The 13,336-nt window shown below is 44.5% G+C and overlaps 1 protein-coding gene across 1 annotated transcript in view; it reads right to left on the reverse strand.

Annotated features, from left to right (window-relative positions):
- LOC126455983 (cytochrome P450 6j1-like) overlaps positions 1-13,336 on the reverse strand; it is a 136,878-nt gene that overhangs the window by 81,836 nt on the left and 41,706 nt on the right. Inside the window, exon 2 of the mRNA XM_050091740.1 lies at positions 5,351-5,807. Coding sequence (XP_049947697.1) covers positions 5,351-5,807 — 457 coding nt within the window. The remainder of the gene's footprint in view (positions 1-5,350; positions 5,808-13,336) is intronic.

Consider the following 13,336-nt stretch of genomic DNA (forward strand, 5'->3'; position numbering starts at 1 on the left):
TTTATCAAAATTCTCTGCAACAATGTTCTCTGAGGTATTCCTTAAGTTCGTACATATACTAACAGCACTCTGAATGGCTGTGCTAGCACACACTAAGTTGTGAGTGCACTTCTCAGTATCCCTGTTGTGATATATCTGACCTTTTTTTTCCGGCAACATATAAAATGTGACAACACATGAGGCCTCTGACTGTCACAGAAATTTTCACACAATACACACCACTTGTTATATGAAAGCAATACATTTCCAATCTTCAACACTTCATGGAACCCTCAACCTTGGGGATAAACCTACCCTACACAGGTACAACATTTGTCAAAATTCTCTACAACAAACTAACTTGTAACGAAAGGCTGAGCACACCGTACAATAAAGCATACAACCAACAAGAAGGAAACAGTAAGAGACTAACCAATTACACCGTGTCCCATCTGGTGGCTCACCACAAAACAGTTATTCAGTTGTAGAGAACGATTGCCTTCTCCTTCAAAACGTCCAAAACAGGTAAATGTATCACTTTTCCCACCACAGACTGCACTGGCACTGTTCGTATTGCGATTACCAATACGATTGAAATAAATCTGATTTACACTGTGAAATAAATCGTTAGCAAGCTTTTAAGTTTTCCGACATTGCAAAGAAGTTACTTCGGGTGTAGAAAAGCTTATTTAGCCCTCCCTCCCTCCCCCACCAGCGTTCTCCACCCAAAAAAGGAAGAGCACTGATCCTATGCATTTATAACAATGTGACTGAAATGTGTGATCACCCCATTACATGTGCCCTCCTTTTTTTTTGAAGAGTGCATCATTCAGTATGTCTGGAAGAGTATTCAAGGGCCCTTGTAGATATCACCTGTAAGATATGCTGTGTGTACATATGGACCTATAATAAATGTAACTACAGTACTTGCTCACAGCGTCACATCAGCATCGAACATACAATGACTGCATCGGCAGATTGACTTGTATAGATAGTGCCAGTGCAGTCTGTGGTGGGAAAAGTGATACATTTACCTGTTTTGGACGTTTTGAAGGAGGAGGCAACCGTTGTCTACAACTGAGTAACTGTTTTGTGGTGAGCCAACAGATGGGACACGGCGTAATTGGTTAGTCTCTTACTGTTTCCTTCTTGTTGGTTATGTTAGAACGTGGATTTTAATTATTGGTTATAAGCTTTAGTTGTCAGATTTTACCTCTACTACCATATCTAGATACATACGTTGCAAACAACTGTGTTGTGCAGAGCAAAAGATAATTAGCATGTTACCACATGATAGAATATCTCCCTGTTCCAACTGCGAATGGAGCACAGGGAGAATAACTGTTTCAATGCTTCTGTGCATGGTTGAATTAGTCTGATCTTGTCCACGTGACACGGGGGCTGAAAAATATCCCTAGATTCATCATTTAATAATGATTTTTGAATCCTCGAATGCAGGGTTTGGCGGGACAGTTCACGTCTATCTTTAAACACGTGTCAGTTTTGATTTTACAGCATTGATGTGATATTCTCCCGGTTCAAACAAATCTGTCAGTATTTGCACTGCCTTTTTTTTATACACAGCCGACTACAAAACTGAAGCACCCAGAAGGAGGGGAGGAAACGAAATGAAATTTGGTGGGTGTGAGAGTATGTGATGTTATTTAAGTGATTACAAAATTGAGTAAAATTTACAAAGAACTTGGCAGTATGGGCCAACTTATCAGTATGATGTTGCACCTCCTATGGCCTGGCTGCATGAACTGATTCTGTTGGGAGGGTATCATGAAAGCTTTGCATCCTCTCCTGAGGGAAACTGGCCCACATCGGAAGGACGACGGTTCAATCCTGCGTTCGGCCATCCTGATTTAGGTTTTCTGTGATTTCCCTAAATTGCTCCAGGCAAATGCCGGGATGGTTCCTTTGAAAGGGCACGGCCGACTTCCTTCCCCATCCTTCCCTAATCCTATGAGACCGCTAACCTCGCTGTTTGGTCTCTTCCTCCAAACAACCAACCAACCCAACTGGCCCACAACTATTGTAACTGGTAGTGGATGCTGGCACTAGGACGGAGTTGATGTCCAAACTAGTCCTGTACCTGTTCTATCAGGGACAGATACGGGGACCTTTCTGTCCACAAGAATACCTCAACAACACACATAGGGACAAATTCCATGTGCAGATGAGCATGTCCTGTTGAAAAATGGCACCAAAATACTATTGCATGAGAGGTAACATGTGAGAATGAAGGATGTCAGTGATGTAATGTTGGACCATCAGAGTTCCCTCAACCACTACCAGATGTGACTTGAACTCATACCTAAAGGCTCCCCACACCATGACACCATAATGATCACCATGCTGCCTCTCTAACACATTGTAAAAATGGCGCCTTTCCCCAGGTCGCTGCTGTACTCATCAACCGTGGTCATCTGGGATACCCAGAACCTCAATGCATCACCGAACACAATGTGATGCAATTAATGAGCAGTCTATGCTTTTCAGTCATGGCACTACTCCAAATTCAGCTGTTTCTGTTGTGGTGTTAATGGCAGGCTATGCCTGGGATGGTATTTCTCCAGTTTGGCTGCTGATAATCTCTGATCAATGGTGCTGGACGACGCAGAATGTTGCAGGAAGTGCATTACTTGTCTTCTGATGGTAAGCAAAGATGTAAAGGGGTTACGATGTGCTTGGTGCACAATACAAGGATCCTCCCTTATGGTGGTCAGATAAGGTTGACCAGAATCTTGGCGATGGGTATGCCTCCCCTCACGTTCCCTTGCAGTTCAACATCTTCCTCTATAAAGTCTGAATGCCTCACAGATTTGGATAGATAACTAATGGAGACCCACAATGAGGTCCCTTTCAAAGTCAGTGAGGTGCTGATAACGCTGTCTCACACGAATATGCTGCATCTCTGTGTCCTTCACAGGGATCACTAAACATCTGACGCTGTTCACGTTACTTTTATATCCTACGAGGCCTGATGACAACTCTAAACACGAACAACAGTAATGCACTCTCCTGGCCATTCTCCCTGTCATAGAGAAATGCAACTCTAAACATCTACATGCCCAGTAATGGTACGTACATGTATGAAGTTACTTTGCCAGCCCACAATGTCTTCTGGGTGCTTCACATTTTTTGTCAGGCAGTGTATATGTTCAACATTCTCTTTTAGACCTATTTGATATGAGTCACACACATTTAAGCAATGTTCTAGCACAGGTCCACAGGTCTTTTGCAAGCAGTCTCCTTTGTTGGTGCTTGAATTTTCCCAGTATCCTATCAGTGAAATGAAGCCTGTCACCTGCCTTTCCTATTACTGAGCCTATGTGATAATTCCGTTTCGTATCCCTGCAATTTGTTACACCCACGTATTTGTATGAGAAGACTGATTCTAAATGTGAATTATTGATGTTTTGGTCAGAGAGTATTACGTCTTTTCAAAATGCATTGAACATAAACTTTCACCAATAATCCGAAAAACAAAAGGATCTTTAGATATATAAAGATTCTTTTTAATTGTTTTGTCGAAGGAATCTCTCTCTAAAGATTGTAAAGGTATTCCTGCTACACTATGTACACGTAATTGTTGCATTAATCTCTTCGTGATCTATAACATTAAACTGGGGTGACAAAAATCATGGTATATCTCGTAAAATTGTGTCGGACCTTCCTTTTGCCCGGCTTAGCTCAGTAACTCGACGTGGTATGGAATCAACATCTCGTTGAAGGTCCCCTGCAGAAGTACTGAGCCATGCTGCCTCTATAGCCGTCCATAGTTACGGCAGTGGTGCCGGTGCAGGCTTTTGTGCACAAACTGAACTCTCGATAATGTCCCATGAATGTTCTACGGGACTCCTGTCGGGCGATTTGAGTGGCCAAATCATTAGCCCGAACTGTTCAGAATGTTCTGCAAACCAATCAGGAACAATTGTGGCCAGTGACATGGCACACTGTCATCCATAAAGATTCATCGTCGTTCGGAAACGTATAGTCCGTGAACAGCTGCAAATGGTCTCAAAGTAGCCGAACATAACCATTTACAGTCAGTGTTGGTTGAGTTGGAGCAGAGGACCCAGTCCAGTCCATTTAAACACAGCCCACGCCATAAGAGTGACGGAGTAAATTGAAAAAGTTCAAAGAAAGGCAGCACGTTTTATATTATCGCGAAATATGGGAGAGAGTGTCACAGAAATGATACAGGATTTGGTCTGGACATGATTAAAAGAAAGGCGTTTTTCGTTGCGACGGAATCTTCTCACGAAATTCCAATCACCAACTTTCTCCTCCGAATGCGAAAATATTTTGTTGATACCGACCTACATAGGGAGGAAAAATCACCACGATAAAATAAGGGAAATCAGAGCTCGTACGGAAAGATATAGGTGTTCATTCTTTCGGCGTGCTATACGAAATTGGAATAGTAGGGAATTGTGAAGGTGGTTCGATGAACCCTCTGCCAGGCACTTGAATGCGATTTGCCGAGTATCCACGTAGATGTAGATGTGGATGTCTGTCTGTTAGCACTGAAAACTGTACGCGAGCGCCGCTGCTCACGGTCATTAAGTGAAGGCTGTGGTGAGAGGTAATGCCTGAAATTGTGTATTCTCGCCGAACTCTTGACACTGTGGATCTCGGGATATTGAATTCCCTAACGATTTCCGAAACAGAATGTCCCAGCCGTCTAGCCCCAACTGCTATTCCGCGTTAAAAATCTGATAATTCCAGTTGTGCGGCCATAATTACGTCGGAAACCTTTTCACATGAATCACCTGAGTACAATTGCAGCTCCGCCGATGCACTACCTACTCTCTGATACCTTGTGCAGCGACGCTAACGCCATCTGTGTGCGTGCGTACCTCTATCCCGTGACGTTTGTCACCTCAGTGTGCGTCTCCACATTTGTTAGTCATTTATAATTACGTTATTACATAACTTGTTTGTATAGAGTAATCGTACATAGTTGTTCTCCAGTCGTTAAAAGAGTTACCAGTCAGCTAAGAAAATTCTTGGATGAAAATTTGTCTGCGGAAGGGACATCCGCAATGATGATACCTTTTCATTTCAGCTTCTTCCGAGCAGTGCTGTCTGTCACAGTTTTTCTGAGAGTTTACCTTGTGGAAGGGGCACGAGTGATAAGAACTGTTGGGGTTTAAAGGTTATTAAGAGGCAACAGAAGTAATATAGGGCGAAAGGACTGGGAATCTGGACTGAAAGCTCTTTAAAAAGTTGAGTGGTGAAGGTGTTGATAGAAATATTGAAGAGCGAATTTTTAAAAAGGCGTCACAAAAATAAGCTAATGCTTTGTGGTAATGTTTTTAATGTGTTTAGCAGTCTATGAACGATAAATTAGTACACTTACCTCTCGTCACTCGCGCCAAATATGTTTCTGGGTCCCAGAGGACACCGGTCACAATCAGCACTGTTCCAGTCCCAGGCGCCTGAGACTTTGCTGCTCAAGATGTGCTTCACCAGACGACGATCACGCACGAGAAGGAACGGCTGATCGAAGGCAAACATGCCCACATACGGCTGGTGCCCGTGTTCCTCGTATACTTTCTTGAGCAGCTGGGCCACACTCAAGCGCGACAGGACAATGTCCGCAAAGTTACCGAGAAAAGGCAGGGGCTTTATGTAGGGAACATCTTGCTTGATCCAGAAGTTGAAATGCCGCGAGGCGTATACGTAGGCCATAGTCCAGAAGGCGAAAAGGAGGAAGCACAGATCAGGCCACAGTGCATCCGTCAATACTCCCATCTTTGGGTGGTGCTCAAAAACTGGACGGTCGACTACAAGAAATGACGTCTTGAAGAGGTATCCTGCAACAGGAGAAAGCATGAGACATTGTAGAAATGTTCAACACGTAATAATTCTCACAAAAACGATTATTTCTCCAAATCATTGAAATCTGCTTCATGTGCAGGTTGCTACAAACAATTTATCAGATTTCGTACGACTATATCTTCCACACGACTGAAGATAAAACTTTGGGGTGAATTTAAATTTACTTTAGAACTACAGAGTTTTACTTTTCTTGAGAACCGAATGTTTTTGTACGGGTATATTTTCTATACGCCCTCAAACATAACATTGGAGTACGTTTTACAATTACCTTTAGGATCAAGTTTTTCATTTATCTTTCACAAATGTTTAATGTGATTTGCGGTGACGCAGATTACCAGAAGTTGCTGTACAGTTAGCCCAGATGCATAAAATGACGAGCTTTAGTTAAATCGCGGTCTAAGACGCTGTAGTCATGGACTGTGCGGCTGGGCCCGGCGGAGGTTCGAGTCCTCCCTCGGGCACGGGTGTGTGTGTTTGTCCTTAGGATAATTTAGGTTAAGTAGTGTGTAAGCTTAGGGACTGACGACCTTAGCAGTTAAGTCCCATAAGATTTCATACACATTTGAACATTTTTTAGTTAAATCCTATGAAGAGCTCCGCTTGCATATGTGGGCTTCACCATCGAAAGCACGGAGTTCAGCTTATAGGTAAATGGAAATGAGCGTTTGGCACCCGTGCCCGGGAGGCCCCATCCAGGTAAGGGCGGCCGCCAAGTACAAGTCTTATTTCAGTCGACAGCACATTGGGCGACTTGCGCGCCGGTGATGAGGATGAAATGATGATGAGGACAACACAACACCCAGTCCCCGAGCGGAGAAAAATCTCCAACCCGGCCGGGAATCGAACCCGGGCCCACTTGCGTAGGAGGCAAGCACATTACCACCCAGCTAAGCAGACTATTGAGTGTATTCTAAAACGAAGCACATCTCATGTGTATCATGCGGTAGCTGACATTAGTAAACAACTAACAAGGCGAAGAAAATAGATAGTGGTGATGATAATGGCACCGAACGACCGCCGTGTCATCCTCAGCCGATAGGCGTCATTGGATGAGGATATGGAGGGGCATGTAGTAGCACACCGCTCTCCCGACCGTTGTCAGTTTTCGACTGGAGCCACTACTTCTCAATCAAGTAGCTCCTCAATTGACCTCATAAGGGCTGAGTGCACCCAGTTTTCCAACAGCGCTCGACATGCCCGGACGATGACCCATCCAAGTGCTAGCGAAGCCTGAAGAACTTCAGTGATCTTACGGGAACTGGTGTTACCACTACGGTAAGGCCTTTGGCGAGTATAACAAGAATGTTACAAAGAGGTGTGTTACGTGCCACGTAAGAGGAAAAAGAAGTAAAACTGCATACCAGTTTAAAAAGACTCTTTTGAGGTCTTCCGCATCCACGTACAGCTGATGTGTATTAAATCTGATTTCACAGCAACCAGGGAGTATTTAAATAGTATCTCACTGGATTAACAGGAATTTTTCGTAGACATACCAAAAAGAAAATCAAATGCCGTATCATCAAATGTCATTGGAGGACAATGTGGAATGGCTGGTCCAGCTCATTGTTAAGAAATGTTTTACATGCAGGTACCTGTTTAGTGGTGCTCCGTATTGCAGAAAAACGAAATTTTCAGCAAGTTCTCGCAATGGTGGAAAAAGTCACATCTGTAATATATGCAGGTATGTGATTCTAAGCCGGCCGGAGTTGCCGTGCGGTTCTAGGCGCTACAGTCTGGAACCGAGGGACCGCTCCGGTCGCAGGTTCGAATCCTGCCTCGGGCATGGATGTGTGTGCTGTCCTTAGGTTAGTTAGGTTTAATTAGTTCTAAGTTCTAGGCGACTGATGACCTCAGAACTTAAGCCGCATAGTGCTCAGAGCCATTTGAACCATGTGATTCTAAAGCCGTTCTCACACGGGACGTGTTTCTCATCGCATCGCATCTGCATGCTCTGAAACGGCCTGCTGCATCTCTCGGAACACAACGTGCTTCTCATCGTGATTTTCCATGTTGGTGGTCTCCAGCGGCAGTTCCCGGCTGCATCTGGCGCATACATCACACAGTTTATTTACGATAATGGACATAGCTGCGTTAACTCTTTTAGCAACTGTCGAGGAATTGCGGAGAAAAACGCAAAGAAGATTCTGGACGCGTCGATGGCTTCAACTGCGAACTCCTGGCAGAGGAGCACTACACAATGCTGTACAACGATCTGAGATGCATACTAGTAGAAGTTATTCCTCAACTCAATCGAATCTTCATCCAATTTTCGGTTTTAAATTGAATATAGTCCAAGTATACTGTGTAATGTCAGTTTATGCATGCATAATACCCATTGGTTTGACGTTACATTGACTGCCATCACTCTGAAGTAACGTACGTCATCACATAGATTTCAATATCGAGATTCGTTTCATAATTTCATTTGAATGACAGAGGAGACGTTTTCGAAGCTGCTCACCATCACTGAGAAAGATACTTACCGGCAAGACACAAGATGAGGCAGTCTATCAAACGAAGAGACAGGTACATATGTTTCACAAAAAGTTTTGTAATAGAAAAAACTTCCAGTGTGTAACTTGTGTCTAATCTCTGGCATAGACTGGTTGTTACGTTAAGATTTCAGTCGTTGGCCTTTGCAACAAGAATTGCAGCAAATATATTATTTACGATAAATAACACCGACTACTGCAGATAATATTTCTATTAAATTTATAAAAGTGACCCAGAATCTGTAAAAACCAAAGATTAAAAAATTTTTTGAAGAAGGTGGACGCAAACCTGCTATCTTTCTCTTCACTGCACACAAAAAATTGTTCAAGTGGCTCTGAGCACTATGGGACTCAACTGCTGAGGTCATCAGTCCCCTAGAACTTAGAACTACTTAAACCTAACTAACATAAGGACATAACACACATCCATGCCCGAGGCAGGATTCGAACCTGCGACCGTAGCGGCCGGCTCACTGCACGCAACTCACATTGCTATCAACTATGCTGTAACTTCGACATAGCAACCAGGACTCAGTGTCTACAGATGTCGTGATTTGAGCAAAAAGACACGATTTTGACAGATCATCATTGTACTGTAGCTTTGAAACGGTATACTTTCACAACAGAGAAGTTATAACACTAAAAATGCAATTACAGGAAGTGCTAAGGTGCAGTTACGTTGTACCCGGTTCTTCCATAGTGTGATGCAGGTGGAAACTGTACGATGAGTGATGCAGAATGAACGAGACAAGTCGTGATTCACTTTTCGGTAGTTAATGATAATCACTCATTGTAATGATTATTTCTGCTAAACATGCGAATTCGTTACATTTGGTTTCGGTATGGAGAGCGGAAAGATGACTAGGTGTGCTGAAAGCCTGACCTGTAATGAAGCCCGAGAATGAGGTTAATTTGGAATGTGACTATTTTGTTTAGAGCTGGCGAAGCCAACGAAACTCAACACAAAACTGTAATTGGCGTAGTAGACTGACGTATAGTGTAGCCTGAGTTGTATTTATGCTCTTCATTGCAGTAGCTTATTTGTATGTCTTATTTTGCCGATAATTCCGACGATATGGTTAAATTTTAAACATATAGAATAAAATAATAGTTGACCTTATTTACAAACCGCAAGCAATTACGACCGAACATTCTGACTGACAACTGACTTACTATTCATACGGTGCTCACTTCCCTTCATTCACTGCAGCACGAAACGGAAGAGCCAGGCTGTCACTTTATTATAATAAATCACAGCTAAAACGACGCATTTCGAGATATACTCAGTTTGCTGATGCTTTGAAACAACTTGTATTCATACCACGTAATCTTTGATAAAGAAAATGCACAAAAATAGCGTTCAACGCCATATAATATGGCGCCTCCTAAGTTCTGCTTGTGACGTGAACAGAATTTCGCATCTCACTGGCCACGTTTCTCTCCAAGAGGCACAAATCTGACATGCCAGAATCTTTATTTCACACTCCGCGGTGTAGTGGAACGTGGCATTCCACATTGTGACGTCACCAGCACATCGTCCACATGCGTTTTCAAGTACCGTGAGACGACGGTTTAAATCCTTTTTTTCTTTTGCAAACAAGGGGGAGCTGTAAATTTCTTTTCTTTTTCTCGGGAAACGTAGCAAAACACATGATGTTCGTAGAGAGCCTCTCTCATGCTTGACTACTACCTGTAACTGCTGTGTGCCCCATATTCTTACAATGGCGCGGTTCACTTTTCCCATCACTGAACATCAAATGTGAAAGGAAATTGTTTTCTTCCACCTCCACTCCCAAAATAAATTGACAAAACTCTATACGTTGCTTGCCACCATCGTGTAGCGCATGTAGCAATCGAATCTTGAACGTTTTGAAACATAAACACGCTGATACATTATAAATGCGTAACTTGCGGCTGGCACAACGAGTAGATTTTTGTGGAGTACGTGTGATACTCTACTGAATGTGCTCCGCCCCTTGAAGGAGCACATTGACTGACATGGATTTTCCCTTACATAAACGACGAACGTCCGGGAATTGCTGATGGCACCCTGGAATATACTGAGCAGTAGGAGGTGCAATGCCGTATTCCAGACGAAAAAGCCCTTGTTGCGGTTCTAACTAAATTGCACTTGTCAACGCAAAACACCTTTTGTTGATGTGTTATTGCCATCTCTATATGACGCACATTAGATTATGAACGAGCGAGCGAGAGTGCTAGCTGCATCACGGAGACAGCTGCTAGTAATCACATGAACCAAAACTTACAATTGGCGCCGAGGTAAGCATTTAGTTTTGATGCATAAGTTAAAAGTCGCTCTAAGTCTCTGTCTTCATTCTTGTAGCAGATACCGACCTACGAAAGCGCATGACTCTTCTTAAATACCATGTTCCGGGGTGTGTCTTAGCATATTTGGCCTCAAGATGGAACCAGTATCCCGAAACAAACACCTTAAGAAAAGAAAAGTTGTTTTAATTGTAGTGGAGCTGTTAATGTTAAAAGTATGTTATTGCTTATGCTTCGAGTGACCATGTTTCTGTGCACTATTACGAGCGGTGGCCAGAGGTACTCATTTGGGGACATAGCTTTGGTAATACCAAGGGACTTGTTCAGTACAGGTATGTACACTCCTGGAAATTGAAATAAGAACACCGTGAATTCATTGTCCCAGGAAGGGGAAACTTTATTGACACATTCCTGGGGTCAGATACATCACATGATCACACTGACAGAACCACAGGCACATAGACACAGGCAACAGAGCATCCACAATGTCGGCACTAGTACAGTGTATATCCACCTTTCGCAGCAATGCAGGCTGCTATTCTCCCATGGAGACGATCGTAGAGATGCTGGATGTAGTCCTGTGGAACGGCTTGCCATGCCATTTCCACCTGACGCCTCAGTTGGACCAGCGTTCGTGCTGGACGTGCAGACCGCGTGAGACGACGCTTCATCCAGTCCCAAACATGCTCAATGGGGGACAGATCCGGAGATCTTGCTGGCCAGGGTAGTTGACTTACACCTTCTAGAGCACGTTGGGTGGCACGGGATACATGCGGACGTGCATTGTCCTGTTGGAACAGCAAGTTCCCTTGCCGGTCTAGGAATGGTAGAACGATGGGTTCGATGACGGTTTGGATGTACCGTGCACTATTCAGTGTCCCCTCGACGATCACCAGTGGTGTACGGCCAGTGTAGGAGATCGCTCCCCACACCATGACGCCGGGTGTTGGCCCTGTGTGCCTCGGTCGTATGCAGTCCTGATTGTGGTGCTCACCTGCACGGCGCCAAACACGCATACGACCATCATTGGCACCAAGGCAGAAGCGACTCCCATCGCTGAAGACGACACGTCTCCATTCGTCCCTCCATTCACGCCTGTCGCGACACCACTGGAGACGGGCTGCACGATGTTGGGGCGTGAGCGGAAGACGGCCTAACGGTGTGCGGGACCGTAGCCCAGCTTCATGGAGACGGTTGCGAATGGTCCTCGCCGATACCCCAGGAGCAACAGTGTCCCTAATTTGCTGGGAAGTGGCGGTGCGGTCCCCTACGGCACTGCGTAGGATCCTACGGTCTTGGCGTGCATCCGTGCGTCGCTGCGGTCCGGTCCCAGGTCGACGGGCACGTGCACCTTCCGCCGACCACTGGCGACAACATCGATGTACTGTGGAGACCTCACGCCCCACGTGTTGAGCAATTCGGCGGTACGTCCACCCGGCCTCCCGCATGCCCACTATACGCCCTCGCTCAAAGTCCGTCAACTGCACATACGGTTCACGTCTACGCTGTCGCGGCATGCTACCAGTGTTAAAGACTGCGATGGAGCTCCGTATGCCACGGCAAACTGGCTGACACTGACGGCGGCGGTGCACAAATGCTGCGCAGCTAGCGCCATTCGACGGCCAACACCGCGGTTCCTGGTGTGTCCGCTGTGCCGTGCGTGTGATCATTGCTTGTACAGCCCTCTCGCAGTGTCCGGAGCAAGTATGGTGGGTCTGACACACCGGTGTCAATGTGTTCTTTTTTCCATTTCCAGGAGTGTATTTACACGTTTTTTTCTGCCCATCAAGAAACTGGCGACTGAGTTGCTGCATTACTAACTGTCTGTCAGTTGTTAGAAACTGAACTAACCTTATATGCAGTCTGAAGCGATGAGCGATGAATGAAAATTTGTACCAAGACTGGGATCCGAACCTGAGTCTCTTGCTCATTAGGCAGATAAGCTAACCACTAAACCAACTCGACACAGTGGCATTGCACAACTGCACAGGCTGGCCTGTGTCATTCACACCTCAGAGAGGAGTGCTAGATTAGCCTGTACAGGGGTGCAAGGCCACTATGCCAGAGTGGTGTAGTGGTTAGCCCATACGGGGTTCAAAACCCGGTCTTAGTACAAATTTTCATTCATCGTTTCAGTCTGCGTATATACGTCATAGATGTCTGAGACTTGAAAAGGTCTCTGGAATCATATAATTTCATTTGTGCTAACCTTGTCACACACATATTGTTTGTCATAGAAAAGACAAAGGTGGTTTGAGGCATGAACGATTTTTCAGTCGGCTGGTCACAGTATCGTTTGTTACGACAAGAACGTTGTTCAGAGGTGAAAGTATGGACGATCGAAATCTCGAGCGATAGTAAGATCTGTAGCAAAACACAAAATTATCGGCCGATGGTAATCGGCGAAGGGGGCACGGATACAGTTAAGCGTGACTGGCCGAGAAAATGCTGATTTTAGTCGGCCGCTTGAATAAAACGGAGAGTGTGTTTCATTTCACACTTGTAGGCCTACGTATATTAAAGCAACTAAAAGCCTTTAACTACTTGAAGTATTATCATGAACGACATTGTTACATAATATGTAATTAAATAACTGTAACCTATCAAAGTCGTGCAGGTTCAGAATTTCGATGGGCTTGATTCCAGATTTTTTCAAAACCTAACGTATTGATCTTTCACTTGTTCAAATGGTTCAAATGGCTCTGAGCACTATGCGACTTAATTTC

This window comes from Schistocerca serialis, chromosome 2 (assembly GCF_023864345.2).
Source record: "Schistocerca serialis cubense isolate TAMUIC-IGC-003099 chromosome 2, iqSchSeri2.2, whole genome shotgun sequence".
NCBI classification, from domain to species: Eukaryota; Metazoa; Arthropoda; class Insecta; order Orthoptera; family Acrididae; genus Schistocerca; species Schistocerca serialis.